The sequence below is a fragment of the Filicampus tigris genome, chromosome 4 (genome assembly GCF_054856515.1).
Source record: "Filicampus tigris isolate MCC_2025a chromosome 4, RoL_Ftig_1.0, whole genome shotgun sequence".
In the NCBI taxonomy this organism is placed as follows: Eukaryota; Metazoa; Chordata; class Actinopteri; order Syngnathiformes; family Syngnathidae; genus Filicampus; species Filicampus tigris.
This window is the reverse complement of record NC_141220.1, coordinates 9,619,039-9,636,623: the sequence shown is the minus strand read 5'-3', so window position 1 is coordinate 9,636,623 and position 17,585 is coordinate 9,619,039. Positions and strand designations below refer to the sequence as shown.

The 17,585-nt window shown below is 41.9% G+C and overlaps 1 protein-coding gene across 2 annotated transcripts in view; it reads left to right on the top strand.

The window, feature by feature from the left end:
• Positions 1–17,076, top strand: part of rassf7a (Ras association domain family member 7a) — a 39,627-nt gene extending 22,551 nt beyond the window's left edge. The window contains exons 3-7 of one of the 2 annotated variants that reach the window (XM_086029004.1): positions 10,053–10,251; positions 11,657–12,573; positions 14,312–14,486; positions 14,576–14,665; positions 16,681–17,076. In XM_086029004.1, coding sequence (XP_085885130.1) covers positions 10,149–10,251; positions 11,657–12,573; positions 14,312–14,486; positions 14,576–14,665; positions 16,681–16,712 — 1,317 coding nt within the window. In that variant the 5' untranslated portion in view covers positions 10,053–10,148 and the 3' untranslated portion in view covers positions 16,713–17,076. Of the gene's footprint in view, positions 1–10,052; positions 10,252–11,656; positions 12,574–14,311; positions 14,489–14,561; positions 14,666–16,680 lie in introns of both variants that reach the window. The other variant, XM_086029005.1, reaches the window with a different exon arrangement.
• Positions 17,077–17,585: the final 509 nt, after the last annotated feature.

The following is a 17,585-nucleotide window of genomic DNA, read 5'->3' as shown; positions in this document are numbered from 1 at the left end:
TATTGAAACCTGATTGTTTTGTTGACCAGCTGGTACATACACTACAACGACGCTCTGGTGTGCTCACCGAAGAGACCAACTCTACTGCTTTTTCTTGTCTCTTCCCGCATCCTACGCTTTACTTGTAGTTTTTTGGAGACTTTTTAATTCTTACAAGCAGAGGAGCATCAACGTTTTGTCCACACCCCTTTTTGGACACTGGACAAAGAGGGATATTTAATGGTCAAACTTGGCATCTCATAGGAGCATGTTCTTTGCCAACTCTTTTCTGAAGCTGAGCCATGATTGGTTGTTACCTGAGCCCCGAGCAACTGTGATGTCATTTTCAGTCGATAGCAAGTGCTAAAATGGCCATCCCCTGAGATGCATAAAAACAGGTGGATTTTACTGCTTAACTCATAGTCCATAAACGCAATATTAATCAGAATCCCGTGTTTCGACTAGTGAGGCTGCGTAAAACATATTCTTGTGAAGAATATTTGGGGGTTGACTTCGTCTTTACGGACACTATTCTGAGTTTTGATAAGAGTGATTTAGCAAAAAAACTTGCCGTTATATTTAACTCAACTCTCTTCTTTCAACTGCACATCAAGAATATTATTATAACTGCATTTTTTTCATCTCCGCTGTACTAGTAAGATACGTCCCATTTAGGGGTGTAGCGATCGATCGGCCGGGAACGTAATCGGTGCAGATGTCCTTAATTTTGGGTGATCGGACGATCCCTTAAAATAAAACATATCTTCTCTACCAATCTTATCTCCCGCCACACAGGTCTGAAAAAGTCAGCCTTTGTCCTCTTGCTGTGAGATAACGAATAGAATTTTCATTTTTATTTGAGGGAGCTACTTAAACAACTCCTTTGTATTGTTTCATTGGCATTGTTCAATGTTTTAAAAGAAAACAAGATCAGAACACTGAAGGCGTACGCTGTTGGTTTTGAAAAAAAAAAAAAAAAAATCAGGATTGGCAAAAATCGAGTTTGGCAGCTCAGGCTTCTTAAAGATCGGGGCTCGGCCACAAAATTGTGATCGGTGCTCCTCTGTGAGGCAGAGATCATAGTTCATCTGTGTGTTACGTCTCGCCTCTACTCTTGTAACATGCTCCTTTCTGGTCTTACCATGCATGATATTAAAATCCTGCAGTTAGTACAACATGCTGCTGCAAGTGCCCTGACGAGGTCAAGAAGGTTAGCGGCCGACTTGTATTGGCTCCTCGCTCCACTTGAGTTGCAATTTGAAGGTTTTTTTTTTACTCACTCAACTATTAGATGACTTAGCGCCTTTCTACTTTGCCGACGCAATTGAACTGCATGTTCCATCCCGAAAACCTTCGTCTGCAACATGCTGCTTTTGGTGACTTTGAGAGCTAAAAAGTAGTCTGCAGGTTCTAGAGCATTCTCTATTTGGGTTCCAGTGCCCGCGGAAATTAAAGCTTCTACCACAGTAGAAATATATAAAATACGCTTACATTTTGTAGCCCTTTTTTTAACTGTCACTCCTCTCCCTTGCCCCCTCCTCTCCTGCTTGGAGAGTGGCTTGGTGGCACTGACTGTATCTGATGCTTTTGCTGTATGGATTTAGCACCGATCAACCGTGACAAGATTTGAGGTGGACCACATATCGGGAGGCTTTGCTAAAGGGAATTCTACGTTGACCTACCTGGCCAGGTCCTGTGGAAGAACCACTTCCCCAAAGGCACATGTGGCACTTTTTAACTCATTAAATGGACATTCATGCTGTTCTAATTAACATTTTATAGCACTATAATATGTGCTAAATGTTGCCCATGTGGCATCCACTGCAGCCTGATCATTCTGGAAGGGATGTCCCTCCATCTTTTTTCCCCAAATGGGGTATACAGTTTTCTTTTGCCCAGTTGGGGGTTTAGGTCTGGGGATTGCTTATCTTTGCCAACTATGGGCTTGTGAATCCCTGACTTAACTTGACTGCTATCTGTAGATGCCCGGCTGGATACATTGTGGTCATCTACAACCATGCTTTTTTAAATCAGATTAAGATTTGCTACACTACAATACTTTAAAAGTTATTGCTTCCATGACTGTAAGTGTTCTTGATTTTATAGAGAAAGTGTTATCATGAAGAACTAATCCACTCTGATTGAGATTTCACACTTGGTCAAGCCAATCATTACAGTGAGCAGGTTACATACTGGAGTGCTTGATAGTGGGTTTCTATGCATCTATGACGACTTAAGCTTATTAGGTCTGTTTTTGATTCCCTTATTCTAGGTCAATTTCCTTACCAATAAAAAGAGAGGCTCGGGCAGACTGGGGACATTTTCAAAGCATTTGTTGGTTATAAGCACATTTTTCAAAGAAATATTTCCCAAATGAATGTGCTTTGAGAAAAATGCATTATTTATCACGTGTGTCTTAACAGTGAGCTGATAATAATTGGTATTTTAAGAAAGCCAAGCCACGGTTCTGAGAAGGATTAGATCTTAAAATATACAACTTTTAATGTGTATGTACTATTGTTTGTGTGAAAATTGCATGGCCTCATAAAGCTCAAACAAAAACCCTTGTGACCTAGTTCTCATTTTAAAACCAGTTGTGCTTGTATCCCTTGAGTTTTGGTGGCAGCCCCTTGCTTAACTTTACTATTCAGCTGTCATTTCTCCAACAATTTACCACTATGACATACACTTTAAACCTCAGTGATTGAGAAAATGAGTAATCTGGACCCTCCGCTCTCTGATTTAGTTTCCTGACCCAATGGTGCACTTGCCGCTGTCTGACCCACACACTGGACCTTGTTGTTACTGATTTCTGTTTGTGTAACATTGTGCTATTTTGAAGCCAGGGGTCGATTTTTGCTTGCAGTTGCTCGAACCATCATACATCTTGGATGCACTTGTATTATGGCAGAATTATTTACTTTAACTCCCATTGGTTTCATAGATTAATTAAAAATGTTCTAAGTTCCTGTTCATCGACAAGCATCGAGACTCGATGGTAGTGACATAATGATTATGATGATGAAGGCTGACATCTGAAACCGAAGAGCCCATGAGATGTGTGTAAAAACAACTATGTATTTAAGTTTAAAGGAACCGTTCCCCCCTTTCCCTCGAATGCAAATTGGAGCTTCCTATCCATCTGTGCCCAATGTTTTACATAGATTTTGTCTGGTTCATTAAAAAATAACTAATAAATATACTCAGACAGTGACAAATGTGGCACTGTTGTTGTTTTTTACCCTTTTGCAGATCTTGTTACGACTCAAAACAAAACCAAAACAATATGACTTCCCTAAAATAAGAAATGGTGCGGTCTCATCGCCGAGAAGCAACCTACTGACCTTGCTACAAAGACAAATGCAAATACAATATACAGTACCACTTTATCACCCACTTTCAACAGTTCAACCTTGGTGAAGCTGCTCAGAGCTATTATCATGTTGTTTGTTTTTGTAAGTGCTAAGTAACAATGTTCCATAGGGATGTCTTTTTAATTCTTATATCGGCATATGCAGTAATTGACACAGTGAGTAAAGAGAATAATATGGATGCACTCCTCCTGTTGACAATTAGAAAAGGTTCAGCATTTTTCCACATTGGATACATCTTACCAAGAGGTCGCTACTGCTTTAGTACTGCTCAGGAAAATTCAATGGGTTGAACTATGAAAGTGAAAATGTTTGGTCAATAAAGGTTAGGGGAATATGGCCTTTGGGTTCTGAATTAAAAAAAAAAAAGGTAGTCTCTTCCAATACTCCTTAGATGCAGGCAAGGTCTGTTTTAAAATTATACTCTAAAGCAGGCATTAATCACTGAAAGTATTTGTTGATATGCATGAAAAAAATGTATGACTCATTCCCCCGATACAATTTCTCAGCCAAAATGGTTTTGTGGATGATAATTAGTACTGCTCCTGACGACGGGCATGCTGTGGACTTAAACTGTTTGTTTTTGGTCTCATGGGTATTTGAACACAGCAACTGTGTTCTCCCAGCAGGCAGAAAACTTTGGATGACAAAGAAGGAGGGGCAGAATAAAGAATGCAAATCGGGCGTCGGGGAACACAAAAGCAAGCCCTTTATTAGTTTTATCAGTCTTAACATGTGGACGCAGCAGAATAGCCGCAATAATTGGCACTGCGCATGATACTAGAGGCCACAAAAGAGGCAACTGCCTGCTAAGAGTGAAACCAGAGCAACAATAGGGCGTCTGCCGTTGCGATGAGAGCGAGCTGCTCATTGCCAGTGTTACAAGGTCTTTGAGTGTCGTCGGCATGTGCCAACCTCGAGCGGAGCGCCACAGTGGTTCCTCCACCACTGTTCATTGTCATCAAGCAACAATGTCTGACCTAGGACATAGTCTTTAACCAGCCTGGGTCATCGCTGTCTGCTCTTACTCATACGATTTTGACCAAACACAAGCGCAGTGTGGCTGTGTGTGTGTGTGTGTGTGTTGACACTGCTGCTTTGTGTTGTATGAATGAGTACCCATCTGTGGTTTGGCTCAGATGCGGAGTGTGATGCACACACTGCATTGTTTCTTGGCCTCCTGTTGCTGCAGCGATAGCACTGTGAGCTGGAGCAGCCTCTCATACAGCTGAGCATTAATGCATGAATGCATGCATGCATACCCAACCTGTGACCAATGCATTGGCATAGCACACTTCTCTGTGTCTCTCTCACACTCACAAGCTATTCCCGCAGGCTACAGATGTTGAAAAGCTGCAGAATATCCAGTCTTGTGCATCATTTTTCAGATACCTTTAGGCACGGTTAGGGAAAAACAAGTTGTTTTATAAACATTTGATAAAATACAGTGCAAACACTCACCTGCCAAAGTATTATTCAAACCTGCTCATTGTGATGGGGTCCAGTTCAAGTAACGCATCAAACAAGACGATGTTCAATGTCGTCTGACAATGTTGGAGAGGTATTAATATAATATGCTATGGACAAAAATCTAAACACATTTCTGTTTTTGGCCCCACTTTTTTATGAGCTGAACTCAAAGATCGAAGCCTTTTTTGTGGTCACAAAAGACTTTTTTTTTTTTTTGCAATTCTGCATTAATCTGTTGGAAATCAGCACTTCTACCATCCACCACGCCGTTGTGGCATATCAAATTGATGATTAGACAGCATTATTATTGCACAGGTGTGCCCTGAGCTGCCCATAATAAAAGGCCTCTCTAAAATGTTTGTGCAGTTTTGCTGTATTTGTGCAAAACACTCATTTCGACAGATCTGTGAGTGATATTTGAGGGAAATGGGCCTTTTATGTACATATAAAAAGTCATAGATCTTTGAGTTCATCTCGTGAATAATGGGGCCTAAAACAAATGAGTTGCATGTATATTTTTGTTCACTAAAGTGTATATGTTCAAGTGTCTTTGTGTGCGAATTCATCTGCCATTTTTAGAACTGACTTTGCTTTAGTATCATTAAATTGGTGGGAATTGTACACAACCTTTGTTGCCCACTCAAGAGTGGCACACAGATGGGCTGAAATATGCCCTGTGTATATGCAGGGCTGTGAGCGGCGGTGTGGCTTCAGTGGAATTCAGTGAAGAGCCGGCAGACTGTTTTTGAAGAGAGACGGAAAGAGGTGCAGACGGGGTGATAAAAGGCGCTAGGCGGTTTTGCTAGATGGCTGATGAAAGGGGAGAGAATGGCAAGCACATGGCTCCAATCATAGCTATTTTCTTAGCCGCTCTTCCTCTTCCTTTATCTATTTTTCACATGTATCTCCCCAACCGCCTGGTTCATTTGCTCATTGTCTGTCTTCCAGTCTCACTGTTTCTTTCCCTGCCTTTCATCATAGATTCAGCAGTGATCAGTGTCCTTAAAGCGGAAGTCAACCCAAACATACTATATTTATTTAAGAATATGTTCTATGCAAGCCCACTAGTTGAAACACAGCATTCTGATTAATATTGTGTTTGTAGAATATGAATAAACAACAAAATCCACCCGTTTTTAGCCATCACTGGGGGGTCAGCTTCAGAAAACGGGTGAGCCGTGATTGGCTGTTTTCTGAGCCCTGAGGGTCTGTGATGTAATTTTCAGTCGACAGAAGTGACAAAATGGCCGCGCCCTGAGATGGTGGATTTTGCTGCTTAACGCATATTTCATATTAATCATATTGCCTTGTTTCAACCAGTGGGCCTGCATAGAACTATTCTATTATTCTTGAAAAAAATATGTTTGGGTTGACTTTCCCTTTAAGTACTTTTTATCGCTAAGATTTTGTTTTGAATGTTTGAGGTTGCTGATTAGCCGCAGTGAAAACATTGTCTTCATTCCTTGCACTGAGTCAACATGTGGCATGTGAGCAGGACCTGGTTTCAAGTGAAACTGGGTGTCCGGTTGCTTTGGTGGATAGGGCCAGGATGTATACTATATAGTGGTGGAAGTGATTATTATTTGTACACTTTTTCACAAGAGTGCAGCATAAAGTATTGTCATGTGGATAAAATTATAAATTCCTAATGTTGGAATGAGTGGTAGTGATGGAAGTATGTGTGTAGAATTATTTGCATGCCCCTGATAATTCATAGAATTTGCATGTTCACTCCAAATTTCATACAGGGATCCTGGCAGTCATACTTTTATGTAAAGCTTCTGCCGTATTTCCTTCTATTCTTTCAGTGTTCAGGGTCATGGCAGGGTTTGGGACTAGTTTTCGTAACTTAGTTGCAGCTAACAAAATAAGCAGCAAGAGCAACCAAAAACATGTGAGATTTTCATACCAGGCCAGTTTCATGTGCGTTTGCTTGTCCTCCTGGTCTTATCCAAATGCATATAATGTGTCTCTTTTTGTCACAGCAAGCATTGCTGCAGAGGAGAAGCATTATCAAGCACATTTTGAATGACATGCCTACATTAACTCCACTGGTTCCGCCATTCATGAATGAATGAATGTGATGTATAGTCATATGTGCACTTCCCCCATTTTTGAAAAGCTGAAGCTTTGGGTTTTACTTCTCTGTAGTCTAAACGAGTGGCAAAAACTACTTGAAGAGGGGAATTAACCCAAACATATTTTTTTCAAGAATATGTTTCCAGCACGTCCACTGGTTGAAAACAGCATTCTGATTAATATTGCGTTTGTGGAATATGAGTTAAACACCAAAATACACTCGTTTTAGCCCTCTCTGGGTGCGGCCATTTTGTCACAAATGCTCACGCCTCAGGAAACGACCAATCATGGCTCCGCTTCATAAAACAGGTGAGCTGTGATTGGTCGTTACCTGAGCACTGAGCAGCTGTGATGTCATTTTCAGAGTTGACAGAAGTAACAAAATGACCGCCCCCGAAGATGGATAAAAACTGGTTGATTAAATCTTATTCCACAAACGCAATATGGATCAGAATGTCTAGTTTCAACTAGTGGGCTTGCATAGAACACATTCTTGAAAAAAAACACGTTTGGGTTGACTTCTGCTTTAAGTCAAAAGTAGCCCTGTGTGAATGGCCATTTAGGGTGAAAGGTCCTGGACTGGTCAATCATGGGGGACCTGTCAAAAAGCAGATGTGTTGGAGATGATGCTACACTAGTTACCTGGAAAAATCAGCTATGTGAGCCACTACACTACCAGTGGTAGACATTAGACTCAGAAACATTATCAGGCCGTTGTTTGGTTCACAGGGTTGTTGCCTGAGACAGAGGGAAGAGATCGCAACCTGAAACTCACATATCTGTTTGATTCTTGTTAGTGCAGCTTATTGTGTTTCACTAACCATGAGGAACTAGACATAAATAACATGGGAGATTCATGGCATTCTTGTTTTTGTTCCCTTTTAAGTTGTTCTGTTACATACTTTAGAAACCTTAGACTGAAATAAAGACTTATTTAAAGAATATTTGTATAACTGCATATGTGTATTTAGGTTAAAATATAAAACCAAATTAACCTGTAAAGGCAGGGCAGGGTAGAGTTCATCCTCTATCTGGGCCTCACTTGTTACAGGTATTCTCTGATTGTGCAATTGCTTTGAACTCAGTTCAGGTGAGGCACTTTACTGTCACGTGGCTGGCAAAGTGTCATTCCTTTGCTGATGGATCCAAGATTTGAAATGTTGCTTCCTGTTCATCAGATGGAGGGGGAAAAAAAGCCTCTCTGCCAAAGTAGATGGTTGTCTGACTACTCACTCTGTGACTCAACCAGTCAGGTTTAATGATGTATTGCAACACTGTTTGCCCTTCTGGATAAAAATATTGACAAAGGAAAATCAAGTGCATCACTGCATTGCCGTTTAGTTTTGCTAAGCACTCCCATGTCATAGCTGCTTTTTTTTGACAGATTAATTTACCTACATTATATTACAATTTATACAACATGTGTGATATTTTACAAAGATCATTTGCCAATGAGGCTCCAGGTCCAGTCTTGTAGGAGTGACATCAGACCTTCTGTGTGTGATGTCATGTGGGGCTGAAGCGTAAGATGTTTTTGCCATATCAGTGTGTTTGCTGTCTAAACAAGTTGCGAAATCATGATGGCGCAGGGTGGCGAGGTCACCGGGTGGGCTCGGCAGGGCTGTACTTTGTTCAAGAAAGTAGGGATTCTTCCGGCTGGTTGATGAAGTCAGTGCATTCCTCAGAAGCAGCTCCTTATTGGCAGCCAACAGAGCACGGCCAGGCACTGAAAGAAGACCAAGATAAGCGGGGTGGGGTTGCCTAGAGTTAAAACACCTCCTACTGAGAATTAAAAAGTCAGACGGAAAGAGAACGCCATCTGTCTTAGTGTTGTGTTTTACCCACCTAAGACTACATGGTTTCCTTCTCAGCACCAACTTTTGTAGATAATCCTTCACTGCCTGAGGCTTTTCACCTTTTATGAGTATTGTAGTATTTTATTACCTTAATTTGAAGTTTGGCTGCAAAAGTACAAACTGACAGGCAGGCGTCCACATAATGTTAATTTAGAGTCAAACCTGCTTTCTGTAAAGGCCTAGATAGACCAAAAAGACGCTGGCCAACAGTGACAGACGCTTCCCCCCTGTGGTGTCCGGCCGGCTATCGGCACGTCACGCTGGAGGAATACACCGCAACGACAGACAGGGAAGCCGACCATTAAAGTACCTTCTGCGCATGCATAACATGTAATACCCTTCCATACCATCGGCGGCGGTAGTCACCATTTCTCATGGTTAGAAAAATCTAACCGGAAAGCTGTTGGCCGCGGTCGGATTATAAAAACGTAAACAACGCATTCAGCTATATTCTTTGCTCACAATGAACTCCCACGTGAAGTAACCCATCATGTTCTTGACACGGTATTGTGAAATACTTACATTGTCAACCCTCGCTCAAGGCAGCGGAGGCGTGCTCACTGTTTTTCCGCATTTGTCACTTCCCGTTGGTGCTCCGAGCGCTGATTTGCTAGCTAACAGCCAATCAGAGTGATCAAATGTCACGACTGGCGACGCCGATCCAACATACGTAAACGCCCCCAAGGCGCTTACAGACGGGTTACGACACTACGACGGTGGCCACTACACCAAACAGACGGCGCATGCAGACGCCACGACGCTTCACGACCTCCGACGTCAGTTTGGTGTATCAGGGCCTTAAAGAGTGTGTTGATTTGCCCGCTCACGTCACTTTTTGGTCTTTCTGAGCGGGAACAAATTAGGAGGACACATACAAATACACAAACCCCTCTTTTCTAGAGGTTTCTTCCACCTGCCACCAGATGCATACAAGCTTGAGTTGCTCCACTTTTCCTGTCCATTCCCTTTGGCAGTAAGCTATCATAACGGCTTTGAAGCAGGGTAGCAGAGCGTTTAATTGGGTTACAGATTGGCATTTATGCTGCTAGCGCCACAAGATCTTGCCTTAGCTCTTAACAAACCACTAAAATTGCGGCTACACCCTTTGCCTTCTGGTGTGGTCATGAATGGTCGAGCAGCATAGCTGCTTCTTGACGTCAGTATAAATTAGTAATCATATGATGTAGAATGTGAATGGAATGTGTAACTTTGAACAGACTGCATTGTGTGTAAAATGGACTCAAAGTATATCTACAACTGTCAACACCTATGTGTCTCTGTGCTCCATCCCATACAGATTTGGGGCCATGCAAAGCTGAGCTGAGGCAAGCCGAACTATAGAGATCAGTTTGGAACACCATCTTGCCAGTCGCCTTGCTTCGTTCAGTCGCAGATGGAGCTCAAAGTGTGGGTGGACGGAGTGGTGCGGGTGGTATGCGGATTATCAGAAGAGACATCCTGCCAGGATGTGGTCATCGCTCTGGCCCAGGCAATAGGTGAGTATCCCCAGCTCTTGACGTGACAGTCCCACCGGATTTTACTCACTTTAAAACCTGTGTCCACTAAGCTGTATGGGGCAGTCAACCCAAGCTTTTTTTTTTCAAGAATGTGTTCTCTGCAGGCAACTAGTTAAAACATGGCATTCTAATTAATATTGCATTTGTGGAATATGAATTAAGTAGCAAAATCCACCCGTTTTTAGCCATCTCAGGGGACAGCCATTTTGTGACTTCTGTTGACTGAAAATGACATCACAGTTGCTCAGGACCAATCATGGCTCAGTTTGAGAAAACAGCTGAGCCGCAATTGGTTAAATAACATTTGGATTTCGAATTAAGCAAATTGAAATAATGTCCTCCAGGGTCAAACTGCCTCTGTCATGAAAAGTTCATGTCTGTACTCGAAATAAATTCAGAATAAGGTAGCCACTGTTAAAGTGGAAGTTAAAAACAAAGTCTTAGTTAGAAATTGCTGTAAAACTAATTTTTCATGGTTGATCAATTGTGGAATCTAATAATTGATATGATTAATTGTTTTGATGTTGTCTAATGTTATACTCAGTCCACTCCAATTGGCCAAATTTATTATCAATGAAACAATCAATTTTACTGAAGTGTAAAAAGAAAGTAGTCCCTATTTCGTGGTTCCACTGTGCTTCCAATTATGATTGAGAGATGATTGTTTGTCTTTGTCGTTTCTAACTGCTATGACGTCACACTAATAATGGATCGGATGAACCCACCTTCACAGCCCACAATGGAAACTGTACTGCGGTGAAACCAAAGGAACTATACTGCTTCATGGAAAACATGGCTGGATTACAAAAAAAAAAAATCATGCGGACAAAACAGAGCATAATGTTTAATCCCAAAGTTGCAGCTTTGCACAAAGTTAAGAGCTCCGCTGGATTGTCATGAGGTCATTTTGGATTTGAGCCTGCCCCTGTATCCTCTGGCTTTATTCAAGCCATACGCTGCAGCAGCATTAAACAACATAAGACCAGATTTAGCACTCTCTTCCTTCCACGAGTGAGCTGCTTGCCGAGCCATAAGGGAGGGTTTGTCCTAATTTCAAGGTCCTTGTGGAAACGTTAGTTTATTTGAGCATCTTTACATGTCGGGAAAATTGTACATCCTTTTTATTCTCAGAGGCCTATATTTAGAGGTATCATAATGCAGCCGATGATGTAATTTGTTCACTTAGTATTCTTTACACAATGGAATAAGTCGAAAAGAAATCCATTGCTTTAATGACTTTGAACAAATGGAGGCGTTTAAAATTTAAATTAGCTACAACCATTTCTTGTTTCACATTTGTGAAAAAGGTGTAAGTATTTTGGAAAGGTTCCGGTAGTTTATTTGCTTAACCAGTATATTCACTTTTTTTTTTCTTTGTTCCCAGGTCAGACAGGCCGCTATGTTCTGATCCAACGTTTGCGGGATACAGAGCGACAATTGTTGGCCACAGAAAGACCTCTCGAGTCTCTTGCCAAGTTAGGCCAACGCGGCAGTGAGGTTCAGTTCTTCCTGCGTCGCACCGGCCCGAGCAGCAGTGATGGGCCTGGCTCCAAACCGGACAAAATAAGCCCCCTCGCCCTGCCCAAATATACTGAGCCAGACCTTTTAAAGCGCAGCCAACCCAAGAAAGCACTCACGTTCAACCTGGGCCCATCATCTTCTCCCAGGGCCAAGCAGTTTCCGAGGTCTCCTCGGGACTCCCCAGACCAGAGAGCCTCACCTTCCTCTTCTCCCATCCCTGCATCGCCTCACGCGCCATCTCCCTCGCCACCAATCGGCCCATCCAAAGAGGAGGTTTTTCGGGCGGTTCTTCAACAACAAGAGAGGCTAAGGGCCATTGAAGCACAACTCGAAACCCTAGAAGGGGAGTCTGATACTTGGGAGCGCCACTACCCATCTCTGTCTCCTTCACCCATCGCCGATGCTCACTTCCTAGAGGAGTTGGACACTCTGGAGCAAACGATGCGGATGAACCAGGCTGAGCTCGCCCACGAGCAGTACTGGGAGGAGGAGTTCCAAGCTGAGTCGGAGCGGGAGCGAGGAATGAGGAGGAAGCTCGGGGACCTCCACGCTAAGCTAGATGATTGCGGAAGGCGGCTCCATGAGTTCTCGGTGCGCTCCGCTCAACTAGAGCAAGAGATTCAACGCGAAAGTCAGCTGGAAGCCAAAAACAAAGGGCCAGAGGAGTCCCTTGATGCCGTGAAAGCGGAGCTCCACAGCCAGGAGAAGCACGCAACCGAGTTAGAGGAGCACCTCTCTGAGACTGATAAAGCTCTGGGGAAGACAGAGTCTCTGCTGCAGGTAAGGAGAGAGGCTAGAGTTGTGGAAAAGGGGCTGTAATGCCTTTGGTGTTTTTTTATTTGACGGTGTAAAACAAACCCTTTTCGACCAAGACTGTGGAATGCACTGTGTCCCTCTCCTCCATGTCCACTGCAGCAGACAGTACAAAGACATTGAACAAATATAAAGCATTGCTAAGTGATATTAAATCTTCCTGAATTCATCTTTATGTATTGAACTAACAATATTCAACCAACCATGTTATATACTCAGAATCTAACCCATGAAAATGTTATTACAGGAACATTAGGAGGTTTGCTTGGCACCTCTCATTTTGTATACATGTTGTAAACACATACACATAGTGATTATATTACACGTGACCATGTCTAACTATTCTTGTACTGTATAGAAATGAGATTAAAGAGACGTGTTTTGTAGCACAAGAGCTTCACTTTATTGGGTCAACTGAGACTTATCTGAATGTAGTTATTTATTTAGTGATGAATATTGTCTTGGGTGCGGCTATGTCAATAAAAGCTTAACCCAGTTTAAAATTTTCCTCCTCGTCCACGTGAAACCAGAGACTCTGGTATCCGTGTCGGTGAGCTCACGTATTTGAGGTTACGCCATTTGGAATGTTCCGCTTGGAGGAACTCAAGTACAGGGACAACTTTAAGTCAGGTGATTTGGTGGCAACCATTGTGTCCTGTTCCAGTGGGCTCCAAGTCATAGCTAAGTGGTTGCAAAACTGATTAAAGAATAATTAGGAGCTCATTTGCCTTTCCGCAAGTCATTCCCTTGGAGGACCTCTGATTGATGTTCTGAGACTGGCTTTTTGTCATAGTCATCAGTGCAACTATATACAGTACATTGGATACCAGGAGCAACATATTAGGCTTCTGTTTTTTTCTGCTTGCAGGTTTATAGAACATATTTTAATTTAGAATATAAATTGTTATTATTATACAATTATAGTTGAGATTTATCACTAGAGAAAAATGTGTATTAATGGGCCACGGCCTGTAGTCTATTTACTGCTTTGGGTGTGATGAGCTCAAGACAGACCTGCTGGTGTGAACTGCAGTAGGCTGCCACAGTTCAATTACCCCCTGCCCCCCCCCCCCCCCCCCCCCCGCACCCCCACAACACATGCACATATATACTGTATGTATATAAACAAGCACAATGTTGGGGGAATCATGGCTCGCAGCTGTTTTTCCACATGCAAACACTAATTAAACGGAGTGAATCAGTTCATCGATCTGTGAACTTTGCGTTTTCAATACCTGGATACATTTTTTGCATTCCCCCATGGGTATAGTAAGAGAAATCAATGCCTGACACTGTCTCTCTGGCCTCAGATCAGTTAAATGAGAAACAACTGAGTTTAGCCGTGCATGTTGGATGTTGACATGATGAAAGCTAATGGAAGATTATAACGTTTCTGAAATGATTCACTGCAAATGCATATGCTAATGGTGACTGGTGGCTGATGATGCCAGAATGGCAAAACCTGCAGGCCCAGTAGTTTCCTCTTGCTTACTCTGATGCCCCCTTATGGCAGGAAATAACACTTGCACCAGTAAGAAGCTGAATCCTCTTCTTCTACATTAAATGCCATATTATTTAACAGTTTGTGTTAAATGAATTACTACTAAAAAAAATCTTCTGCTCTCTCAGCACATTTTGTGCCACTTGTGTTTGGCACTATGTGCCATCTCTTATTTTTTTTTCTTATTTTTTTTTTAAATCTCAGGCCAAACAGGACGAGCTGGAGGAGTTGAACAAGGAGCTGCGGCAGTGTAACCTGCAGCAATTTATTCAACAAGCCGGTGTCCTGCCTGTACACAGCCACTCGCGCACGGACCTCCAAGAACAACTGGAGCAGTTGGAACTGGCGCATCTTCTCCAGGAAGGATACAGGAATGGCAGTAAGGGCACAAGTCAGAAATATTGAACACAGTTTCCTGTAGATTTAACCTTTATGCATGTTTTTTTTTTCTGGTCCCTGTAACTCTAGCGGAATCCCCGCCTCGCCCTACTGCCAAGCAGTTCCTGGGACATCCGCGCAACCTACAGAACCCCCTCGTGTCCAGCCTCAACCCTGAGGGTGTGTATGTGTGAGACCCTGCCGCCTTCCACGTCCATCCCACTCTGCCCCTCTCCTGCCCCGCCCGCACCCCCCTGGTCCCCGGGACTATTGCCCCCTCCCATACTTTTCTCCATCCCGCCTTGTTTTTGGGTTTGAGGCTGCTGTTTTTGGTGTCGGGTTTGGCATTTGTAAGGTGGAGGGTCCTGCAACTCCTCAACTGCCTTCCTTGTGCTCTACTTTTCATAGCTGCACTGAACAATCCTCTCTGATTCACCATTGATTTGGTTTGACAAAATTTCACATTCCCTCTTCCAATGTCATTTCCTTTATTTTGCTATTTATTGTCCTAATCTGTTATCTTCCCTTCTTTATTTTTTTCCCTTCTGGACTAACTGCTTCCTGTCTTATTTTACTCGTGTGTATCGGCACACTTAACACTAACACAGCCCAAAAAGATTTGTACCCTGGCCAACTTTTCAACAACAATGACTGGAAAAATGACACAAGAACCTCAACACCCTAAGACTTGTGATAGGAGATATTAATGATAGAAAACGTTCAATAATACATTTTCTGCAGCACTTGGCCTCGTTTTCTGGTCACGGGTGAGCAGGAGCCTATGCCAGGTGACTTTGAGTGAGATTGCAGGGCACATAAAGAAAAAGAACCATTGACTCTTACATTAGTCACACACAGCTACGGACAATTTCGAGTCTTCAATTAACCTAGCATGTTTCTGGGATGTGTAAGGAAGCCGGGTTGCCCAGAGAAAACCCAAGCAAGCACAGAGACAACATTCAAACTCCAGACAGGAAAGCCGAGATTCAAACCCAGAATCTAAGAACTGTGCGGTCGACGTGCTCATCACAAGTTCAGCGTGTTGCTGAAAATATAGTACTTGTTTCCATAACACCATTAATGTCCAAAATATCTTCCACCATTATTAATACTCTTCCTTACCACAGACATACTATACAATAATCCTTGAGATTATGATCAAAATTACCAGGATCCTTTAGAATGGTGCACAATAATTTACCGGTATATGATAATGACAAATATGTTGTGGTTCATAATTATAAACAAACCTTTTGTCACTTTTGTATCTAATTTCAAGACAGACGATACAGCTTCAACTAAAAACATGAACAATTTGGCCATGGTATTAATAATTTGGGGCTTTATGTGTATCTCTTTCCAGGACAACCTTCCTTTCATATTGATAATTTTCATTATCTCCTGACAGCTGCCTTTTCCACTGTGTTGCCGTACTGATTGCACATGATGTGCATTTTTTATGATATGGAAAGATGTGATTCATTTGATGTCTGAATGCTATTTATATGTAAGTGGGTGTATCTCAACTCCAATGCCTTGTACTTTGGGAGCCTCTCACAAAGGGCTCTGCATGTTTTGCACTGTCCCATTCTCTTCCTGTGTAAAACCTTGGCCTGTTTGCACATCAATAGAAATGTATTTCTACTGTATTTGTTAACCGGCTCTTTCTTACACATTTATCTATCAGCTTTTAAGCTCCACACTAAAAGAAGGGAATAGGTCCTTCATGTGTGCAGAGGCCAAGGTATAAGATACTTATTTTTTCTGCTTGTTATGAATGTGCTTGGTTGGTTGTTTGCCATTGTCACACTTAACAGTTGACTTTACATAACTTACACTGGTTCTCGGTGTACTGTAGCTTTAGGGTGTGTTTATATAAAGTGAACAAGAGTCGAAATATGAACTTTAAATCCCTCAAGCCACTGTTGATCGTCTGCTAAGCACTTAGGTTGTGGTGACGGGTCAAAAAATGAAGCCTGTGTTGTGGTAGTACTTTCCTGATTTTGTGGGATTTTTGAAGCACTCTTTTCTGCCAGTTGAATCCATTTTTTACCTTGTTTTACTCCTACTCCTAAGAATCTCATTTTGTGTTCTTACTGCCATGTGTGAATATCCTGATGGCATGGGTTTCGCCTGAAGATTTTTTTTTTAAACAAAGGGATCATTATCCCTACTTGTTTTTGTGTGTCTTGCAGTCCTGACATCCAGAGAGTCATCATGGCGATAAAACATGGACCACAGGGCCAAGGGAAACTTGTTCACTTTTTATCTCACCATCACCTCTTATTTAACTCTTTTCTTTGCAATTCTCTTTATTATTAGTACCATGATATACATACTGTAAATACATAAGACAAATATATTTACAGAGTTTTCCTACGGTAAGCGCTACAAATTGTCTGTGTAAAATGTAAAATTTAGTAACCTTTTACTTAGAGCAATTATTACAATGTATTTAAATGTAATAAAAAATGTCTTAATGTTTTAGAGAATCTTTTGTGCTTTTATTGTATTTAATTACCTACAATAAGTCATTTTAATTGTACAATGTAAAGTCATGTACCCACAACCTCCAGCAGTAAACATGGAATTCCAAAAATGAAATGAAATATGAATATATATGAAGTTTTGAATTATTCACACTCCTTTCCGTTCTTTGTGGCATAGTGGGTCCAGTGATGTGTTGTGATTATTACTTAGTTTTTTACTGGAAGCATTCACAGGTGACTGAAAAGTGCACCCTTGCATGCAGCAGCCGCAAACGTGACATCCATCTTGGCCTCACATCTGCTTTTCCAGGCGATGGAACATAGTGGACTGATAAAGTGTGACATGAAGGCACACTACACATATATGGGCCTCTTAGGAGACCACAAACAGTTTATTACCTCAGCCAAACAGGTAATGTATCACTATATTTGAGTGCAGGTCTAAGTGTAGATATATACAGTCATTGAGAACCTTGGTAACAAAATTTCATATCATACTCTTCAAAGTTTTGTGTCATTTCAGTAGTTAGTGTAACACACATAAACATACAAATTCAGAGTTTCCTCCCTACAGGGAGTGATTTGTCGGGCCTTCACTTGCTTTCACTTTT